At 41.3% G+C, this 9,294-nt stretch overlaps 1 protein-coding gene across 2 annotated transcripts in view; it reads left to right on the top strand.

Moving 5' to 3' along the window:
- Nucleotides 1-376: 376 nt before the first annotated feature.
- The window catches only part of dhx15 (DEAH (Asp-Glu-Ala-His) box helicase 15), a 31,446-nt gene continuing 22,528 nt past the window's right edge, over nucleotides 377-9,294 (top strand). For both annotated transcript variants that reach the window (XM_058625445.1, XM_058625444.1), the window contains exons 1-5: nucleotides 377-531; nucleotides 4,895-5,225; nucleotides 6,038-6,231; nucleotides 6,523-6,682; nucleotides 8,813-9,031. In XM_058625445.1, coding sequence (XP_058481428.1) covers nucleotides 527-531; nucleotides 4,895-5,225; nucleotides 6,038-6,231; nucleotides 6,523-6,682; nucleotides 8,813-9,031 — 909 coding nt within the window. In that variant the 5' untranslated portion in view covers nucleotides 377-526. The remainder of the gene's footprint in view (nucleotides 532-4,894; nucleotides 5,226-6,037; nucleotides 6,232-6,522; nucleotides 6,683-8,812; nucleotides 9,032-9,294) is intronic.

Raw genomic sequence — 9,294 nt, 5'->3', positions numbered from 1 at the left:
GGTGGGAACTTTATAATGGTACCCATTTTGATTAGAAGAGCACCCATAGGAAAGTGGCAAGGGCATCTTATAGGGCACTGTATCACTTTTCTCCACTAGAAAGGCACTTCTTTGTAAACAATCCATTATTTAGTTTCAGTTTTGCTTTAGAGGTCACATATGAATGACAATAGGACACTTCCTCATGTTTTTACCACTCTGGAGTGTACTTTACTGTGTGTCTTGTGAGTGGCAGTGTGCGTTTTTTTCCATTAGGGTTTAGTTAAAGGCTTAATCATTTAGTGATGGTTAAAGTTAAGGTTATATCTATGGGTGTCCTCATAGCTGTACAGGAAAAGGATAGCTGCGCATCATCATCCTCATCCGGACCCCTCTGCATCCTCCTCCTCCTCCGCATTGGCTTTCAGCGGCAGGAGCATCATGTGCAGGACTCGGTAAAAACCGGAACCATTTTTTTTGTCAATGACTTCACATGGTCTCACAGTAAACTGCGACTTTTAAAATCAGTCCGGCAACAATAAGAAATATGAGGTAAGAACTTTCAGTCGGTATCACACCGTTGTTTTAAATGGTATAATTAGCAGCTAACAGCTAAAGCTAACATCTTAAGTGACGACTGCGAGTAATGACAAGTGTCCTCGTTGGTCTAATGTAGCATTAGCTTTAGCTGTCTGAGAGGAAAGCCGCATTCAACTTTGTTTATATCACACTGCTAACTAGCTGTGCTACCGTCAGCCGTTGACAAGTGCAGTTATTGTGCTTGGACGGATGAATGGAAGCACAGCCAGCCAACAACTACAACAGAGCTAACGAGAGCGGCTAGAGTGTCTAAGTTAGCAAATACACAGCCATACGGCCTGATTTGCTGTGCACGTGGCTACATGCAAACCGGTGCTAAAAGAGTCTTAAGGAAAGACAAATATGGCACGACCTAAAGTCCTCGATGCATATGGTTGTCACTGTAAGCAGCATTTAGATAATTAAGGAGAGGAAGTGCTTCAGATGTAGCCACACACGATACACAGGCAGGCTGCACGCACTACTGTTAGCATAATCTAGGCGACCCTTCAGTCAGATGTTACTGCCTCATCTCGTCACACGGACCTGATTTAAGGACTGACAAAGTGAGAACCTCATGCAGGGATTTGAGATTAGAATTATTAGGATTTATTTTTGCACACACACACACGCCAATTAGTGATTAGTGAATTTGACCTCTGTATTTAACCTATTCTTGTTACATACCAGTAATGAATACTCATAAGGGAACAGGAGCAGCATACAGCACACTTATCTGTGCCTGGGCAGCAAGGGGGGAAAGGCACCCCAGTCACTGACCTGTCCCAGGATTTGGACCTGCAGCCCTCAAGCACAATCAGTAAATGGAGATTTTCCCCATGAGGTTCAAATAGTAAAAATGTGTTAGCAATTAAAACGATTTCACATAAATGTTTTGATTGAATTGGGATCATATGTGGATGACACGAGAGGAATTGATTTAATCATTCAAAATTATTGTATTGTATTTTATTTGTTTGAAAATACACTTTTTGTTAGCAATGACCAACTTGTTCTTTGCATTCCAAACTTGTTCATTCTTACCATGGATGGGCTTAAGGAAGCAGTCTGATTGGCTGTCTGGAACTTCATAATATCTCAAAGATAATCTGACAAACGGAACATAAAATTATTGTACCTTGTCGGATGTTGGCGGGGAAAACTTGTAGCCAATCAGCAGGAAGTGTCCTAAGACTCGCCCATGGTCAGAATCGCAAACAAAAACCAAGATTCAAGAGTTCTTTATTGTCATACCAACACACATTAAGACATGAGGTCAGAACGAAATTTCAGTCTCTCCAGAACCCCAATAAAAGAAAGAAAGAAGGAAAGAACAACCAACAACTTAACAAAATATAAATTAAAAAGATTAAAACTTTAAAACCTCTGGAGGTAAGGTGCTGTGCAAAAATTGGTGCAAAGGTGGCGTACAGTACTGGGGGCATGTGCAAAGTACAGTCCGTGGGGGTGGGGGCAGCAAGGCTATGGGGGCTACAGAGAGTTCAGGAGCCTGACAGCTCCAGGGTAGAAGCTGTTCCTCAGGAAGGGAGTGCAAAGAAAAATTTTGGAGCGCAAACGCAAAAGAGTCGAGCCAGTGAAAATCCGATCATTGCAAACTATTTTTTAGATGCGATTTAAAATCACAACATATCTTGTTAACATTCATCTCCCTGCCCTCTATCTCTCTCTCTCTCACTCACACAACCACCAGCAGGGATCCTGGCTGGTGGTTGGGTGGGGGAACTGGCATGTAGATAGATTGACTACAGTAGACAACACCATACCATACCTGCTATCTAAAATTAAGATTTACTTAAAATAGTTTATTGTATGTTCAGGGTGTGACCTTGCCTTTCACCCTATGTCAGCTGGGATTGGCTTCAGCTCCCCCACAACCCTCATGTGGAGGATAAAGCAGTAGACAATAAATGAATGAATGAACACAATGTTATTATAATTAAAGTTCAGGATAGTCAAATGTAATGGCAGTGCTTCAACTGAACGATGAACAGACCTATGTAATACAGTGTTGAAGTAATCCAAGTATTCAGAATATGTTACTCAGATTGAGCACATTTCAAATGTGCATGTGTTCTGTAGGGATTGCAAATGCTGCTGGAAGACTGATATCCTTTGTGTTTGAGCAGCAGTCTGTAGTTTGACTGCGCAGACTTTTAAGGCACACACTTCCTTTCCATCCTAACCAAGCTCTTTGTAACAGTTACATCTTAAGGTTTGAAACAAATCATTAAAAATTGGAATTAATTAAAGCGTTTCCTTGTTTCTCTTTACAGAAAAACAAACACGTGATTTAAACACATTATTTAATTAATTGTGCTCCTAAATTGTTTGATGTGCTCCTTGGGGAAAAAAGTCAGCGCCAAGCCCTGTTTTCAGTAGAATATGGGAAATATTACTAGCGCAACACCTGTCTTATTGCCATTTATATTAAAAGCCTGGAAGACAAATGTATGTTCTTCACCCATTAAGTTCCAGCAGGCTGCACACTAAGAGGTGCAACGATGCCCTCTACAGTTTGTAGTTCCCAATCACATTTCGAAAGTCATTAAAACACATTAAAAGTTGCCGTTCTGACAAATGTTTCAGTGCTATTAGTAAAATAATACAAAGTCACACCATGTAGTGTCTATATTTGGCCCATGTGCAGTCAACTTCAACGTAAATGCCTAGTTTTAAAGTCTACACTGTGGACACTGTTTTCAGTTAACATTTGCTTCCTCTAAAAGCCATTTAATTCATTCTTCTGGAATAGGAGGAAAATTGCTGTGGATTGTGGACAGTTAATATTAACATGACCTTTACATGCTATGCCTGATTAGACCATCCTTTTTGCTCCTGTGCATAAGAAAGTGCTCTCACCTTTTCATCTATTTCAAGGAAAAGAAGTTGGCATCGGGTAATAGTTTGTTCACTGTTCGTTTCTTCTCCTGCTCTTTCTGTTAGATTTAAATCTCATTGTGTTTTCAGTTTTAAATGTGGAAATAATTTAGGGTCTGGCTTTCTGTTCATGTGCAGCACTTCTGGTATTCATTTTCTTCCACGTATCTGTGAAAGTCCACTTTCTTGACAAAGTCATACAAACTTAGTTCCACAACCATGTAATATTATGGAGTGGGAGTACGACATGAGGTGGCCTCATATCGTATGAGGATATGATTATTTATTTTGTGCTGTTGCTCAGCGAGGATGGTCGAATGAATGGATGAAATGAAATAATGAATGAGCATAAAAGTCGGCAATATAATCTAATTTAATGACTCAACTCTCTCAGCTGTCACTTGTGACAGTCAGTACGTTTTGCATGCACGGTTTATTCAAGCTAAGGCCGTAATACGACTAAGACAACAAGTCAGCAACTGGACAACTTGCACAGTCAGAATATACATGTGGAGGAGAAAATCTATCCGTTTGTTGTTGACCTTTACGTCACAGAAAAAACAAATGGCGAGATGGATCGTGCTGTGGTTCTGTATATTTCATATCTGCTGTACATATTCATGATACAAATGAGATCGAGCAGGGCTCTTGTGGTTGGCCTTTGAACACCACTCATGCTTTATTTGTGCAAATTATTCGCATGTTATTTTTCGAACATGTGTCCAATCAACGCAGCATTCACATCGGCCGTGTATTTTCAGTCCATGGTTGATTTTCCAGAGTTTCCTTTCTGACAAATTTACCGTGAATCAAAGAGTGTCATCGGATAACAGAATTGCATGTAAACGCACTGACTAACTCAGACACTAACAACACTTAATCATAATTAACTGTCCTTGAAGTCATCAGGCTGCTGACATCACCTTGGAAGTTTTACTGATGTTTCATATCGTAGACACTTCTCTGGTACTAGATGAATTTTTGAAGGTTTATTTTCAACAAAGTGAAATGAAAAGAGCCACAGCATGTATACTTAATCTTCGCAGGAAAGAAGTTAGTACGGCGCTTTGCATTCACATTGTTATTTGTGCCCGACGATCAAAACATGCCAGTTCCATTAAAGCCTTTTGCGAAAAGAACTGCTATTATATCAACCCCTAACTGTACACACATGATAACTGTTTTCTAGAAGTTATATTATCTGTCAAAGTTGTTGTCCTCTTGCCGCATAAAACTACACAACTACTGACAGGGAATGCCAAACCAGAAGTCTCTCATAAATAATGGCGGACGTCTACTTACATGTTTCTGCCAAAAATAAGGTCTATAGACTTGGTGTGTGTGTGTGTGTGTGTGTGTGTGTGTCACACCCAGTGTGAGAGCTGTCATAGTGTGGCAGTGCCACCAAATCCTAAACACACGCATGTTGCTGTTACAGGCGTGACTACGACAGAGGCAGAGGCCGTGATGAATGGTCGCGAGACAGGGACCGTGACCGGGATCGAGACCGTGACAGAGACAGGGATGTGAAGTCGTCTGGCTTGCACAACAACCCGGCTGCGTTCAGTGGAGGCTTCCTTAAGCAGAACCCCATGCAACAGCAAATCAACCCTTTCACCAACCTGCCGCACACACCACGCTACCATGAGATCCTCAAGAAGCGGCTGCAGCTGCCTGTGTGGGAGTACAGAGAGCGCTTCACTGACATCCTGATGAGGCACCAGTCTTTTGTGCTTGTGGGAGAGACGGGCTCTGGAAAGACCACACAGGTAGAGATCCTGAAGGACACGTTACCCGCATCTACACTTTCACTGTGACTTTTCCAAAATGTGTCCAAATCAAAGTTCTAAATTCATTGATTAAATTGGTTTAATTATACCATATGAAACTGGGTGCAGTGAGCAGATGGTGCATTTTTAAACAGTTTTTCCTTGGAGTCAATTCACAGTATGTGGCTATTAGATTTATTTTCGAGTTCTTGAACGCGCTCGGTCGACTGTTTTTAAAACTTGCAAGAGCGAAGATTAGTGTAAATCACAGATCGAGCCTCAAACACCTCCTGAGGGTAAAATAAGGGGAATGTGCCATTTCCTTAAATGAAATGGTACAACCTTGGCAGTGCTTTCTGCTTCAGCGACGGTAAGGAAAATGTTTTCCACTTGATACGTTCATCACAACATTTTTGAAATGTGTACATACACACCATGCCGTAGAGGGGGCAACATGAATTGATATTTTAGTCTCTGGACATGCCGGTCTCGCAGTCATAGTTATATTTGCCTCCAAAATGTCCAAATTTAACATGGGAGAAGGTTCATTTTGGCTGGAGCTTAACAGCTAATTACAGTCATTTCTCTCATCATGCTGAACGGGTGAGGGCTGTGGAATCAAAAGTCGGTTTAACCGGGTCAGTGTAATTGAAGAAAAAAAAAAAAGATTCTTCTCAAGAATCTTTTAATCACTATTTTATCTTTTTAGTCGCTTGATGCATCTTCTATCTAGTTGCGTCCTCCAACATCCATCGCCCTGTGATCATCTCACATTGTCATTTAAAGACCTCAACTCATCTCCTCTGCTCCAGATCCCCCAGTGGTGTGTGGACATGGTACGGTCAGTGCCAGGACCAAAGAGAGCAGTGGCTTGCACCCAGCCGAGGAGGGTGGCGGCCATGAGCGTCGCTCAAAGGGTGGCTGATGAGATGGATGTCATGCTGGGCCAAGAGGTTGGCTATTCTATCAGGTTTGAAGACTGCAGCTCTGCCAAGACTGTACTCAAGTAAGTTGGCCCTTTTAGAGTAAATGCATCATAATAATAACAATACTACTTCTAATAATAATAAAAACAACAGATTATTCAAAAAAAGCACCTCTACTGTAATTGGTGGATGATAGCAGATTACCCAAAGAAATTGTACAAATTATGCTTTTTAATTAAATAGATAAACAACTTGATAGACAAAATTAATTGTATTGCTACTTGCTTTAATTTACAGATAGACTTTATTCAGATACAACCTTTTTATGTAACCGTCTTTTTTACTTTGCTCGATCTCTTTTGTTCCTTTAGGTACATGACAGATGGAATGTTGCTCCGGGAAGCCATGAACGATCCCCTGCTGGAGCGCTACGGTGTCATCATCCTGGACGAGGCCCACGAGCGCACACTTGCCACAGACATCCTCATGGGCGTCCTCAAGGAGGTGGTTCGTCAGAGGTCTGATCTCAAGGTAAAAATATGATTTTTGTCATAAACATTCATTCACTCATTGTCTACGGGTTTATTTGGAGCCAATCCCAGCTGAGGCGGGGTCACACCCTGGACAGGCTGCCAGTCCATCGCAGGGCAAACACATTGAGACAAACATTACTCTCACATTCACACATACAAGAAGAAAACCCACGCACATATGGTGAGAACATGCAAACTCCACACAGAAAGGCCTTCAGACGGAACGGGTTGCAAGCCCAGGCCTTTTTGCTGCTAGCCACTATTCTGCCATGTGTCCTGATTTTAGAAGCATACCCACAAGTTAACCTGTTAAGCTCTGACCATATTTTCAGGGAAAAATGCCTAAAAGACATGCCCAAAGTGAATGAAGAATTGCTTCACAATATTGAGGTTCATATGCATGTCCTTGATGTCTAAGGACATCTAGGGACCTCAGAGAATGTATAACCAGTGATAGAAATATTGTGCCTGTTACTATGCCCGAGTAAACTAAAGGAGAAAAAGTGAAATTTTTGAATGAATGAAATTTGAAAGTGAAACTCCTTGACTACAAAAATACCAAATCTGTTATAATTTGAGAAAAGGGCAAATTTGCAAATGGATAATTTTGTCTCCAAATTAAGTAGTTCTATTATACTAAACATTTTCTTAGTGATAAAATACAGAAAATACAGTGAAAAAATTTAACAAATATTTTATAAAAATGCCAATGTGCAGAAAAAAGTAAAGTTAAACTTTCTGAAATGCAGTGTAAATTTCAATGGGCTATAAGGGGTGGGGGGATGGCTGGCTGGCTGCAGAGTCATTGTCCATCCCATGATACTTCTATGAAAATGAGGACAATAATTATTATTTGAGACTAAACACCCTTTCAAAGGACTAAAAATTGCCTCACCACGAATGGATTTGCAATGATATAAATGATTGTTTTCGTTGAGTCCAACATTTGAAATGAGCCCAAGAAAAAGCCATTTTTAAATATTTTTTTGCACTTACGTTCACTTTAAAGGGTTAACTTAGCATATTTCTTTTACGCTCTAGTTTCTTGCCTTCATTTGTCCAACTTATTATTTTGTTTTCTTGAAAGCTAAATCCAGGGTTCCCGCAGTCATGAAATTCCTGGAAAAGTTTTAAAATCCTACAGCTAGTAACTATGTTCGTCTTTTGTCATTCCATCCTTTTTTTTTCTGGCGGCGTCTGCATGTCTGACATCAGTGTATCTATTGAGAAAAAATAAGAAAGCTACTGTATTCTCCACCTCAGAACCAGTGGAGATTGCTCTCAGAGTCTGCCCCATTTTAAGCCAATCAAGCAAGGGAGAAAAAGCAAGGTGTCTGTGTGAATGGGAATGTACAGGCAGGCAGACGTTTTATAGGTGGCGTGTGCCAGAAATAATCCTCATACAGCAGATGGATAATGACTCGTTGTGTGTCAGTGTGGATTCAAAGGTTAGATTGTTGTTCGCGGACTGTTAAATGAGGTCTAGGTTATTAGGAATGATCGTCCCCCCCACCCACTCACACCCCTCTTCCTCCTTTATCCCCGTCCCCTACCGAATTTGAAAGTTTAATTTGCCTTGATTAAGAGCAATTATGATGTCTTGCAGAGCGTAAAGTGAAATGCAGAGACACTGGCCCCTGAAAATGTTTGAGATTGAAAATGGTAGACGCGTTTCCCATCAGAATCCTAATGCGCTTTATCTAATGGCTCTGGAGAGAACACTGTGTACCTGATAGCAGGAACAAGGACTGCCGCGCTCTGCAAAGGTCAGTGACTTCACAGAGCGCTAAGTCGCAAGTCAGTGACTTGGAGCGTAATGTCAACTTCTGGACTGTAGACACCATCTTGGGTCTGAGCCATTGCCTTCACCTTAAATTCTTATGTAACCTTTTGCACTCTCTCATCTATCTGTATGTAATTGCTCTGTTATCCTCTCTAGCTGGTGTCCTTAACCCCACTCATCATTAAGCCATATTAAGTGTTAATTCATTTGTCACTTCAGTGCTCCCTCCCATAGTCACCACAGTTCTCCACACTCTAACCCTTCACACTTCTTTCACCTCTTTAATGAATCCAGTGTCTTCTTTTCACAAAACCCCTCACACTTTGCTCACCCCACTCTGTCCAGGTTATTGTCATGAGTGCCACGCTCGATGCCGGAAAATTCCAGGTGTACTTTGACAACTGCCCACTGCTAACCATTCCTGGACGCACCCACCCCGTGGAGATTTTCTACACACCAGAGCCAGAGCGGGACTACCTGGAGGCGGCCATCCGGACTGTGATCCAGATCCACATGTGTGAGGTGGATGAAGGGGACTGTCTGCTCTTCCTCACTGGACAGGAGGTATGAGTCCATAGGATATTTTTGTGAATGAAATGTTTGTGGTGTTCTTTAAATTAAATACATTTGCAGTGACTTAAAACCTTAGTGGGTAATTTTGAAATATGAACAAATCACCCAGTACTGAGTAAGTCTTATCACCTATGACACCTGGCAACATTCTAGAACTACACAGAGGAAGTGATTTGCAATAGCAACAGTGCGCTAATAACGCGAGATGGCTGCAGACAGGTTAAAATACGACTGAAAACTGAAAGTTAGGTCTC

Source organism: Solea solea, chromosome 3, assembly GCF_958295425.1.
Source record: "Solea solea chromosome 3, fSolSol10.1, whole genome shotgun sequence".
In the NCBI taxonomy this organism is placed as follows: domain Eukaryota; kingdom Metazoa; phylum Chordata; class Actinopteri; order Pleuronectiformes; family Soleidae; genus Solea; species Solea solea.
The sequence above is the reverse complement of the archived record's forward strand: the minus strand, read 5'-3'. Positions and strand labels throughout refer to the sequence as shown.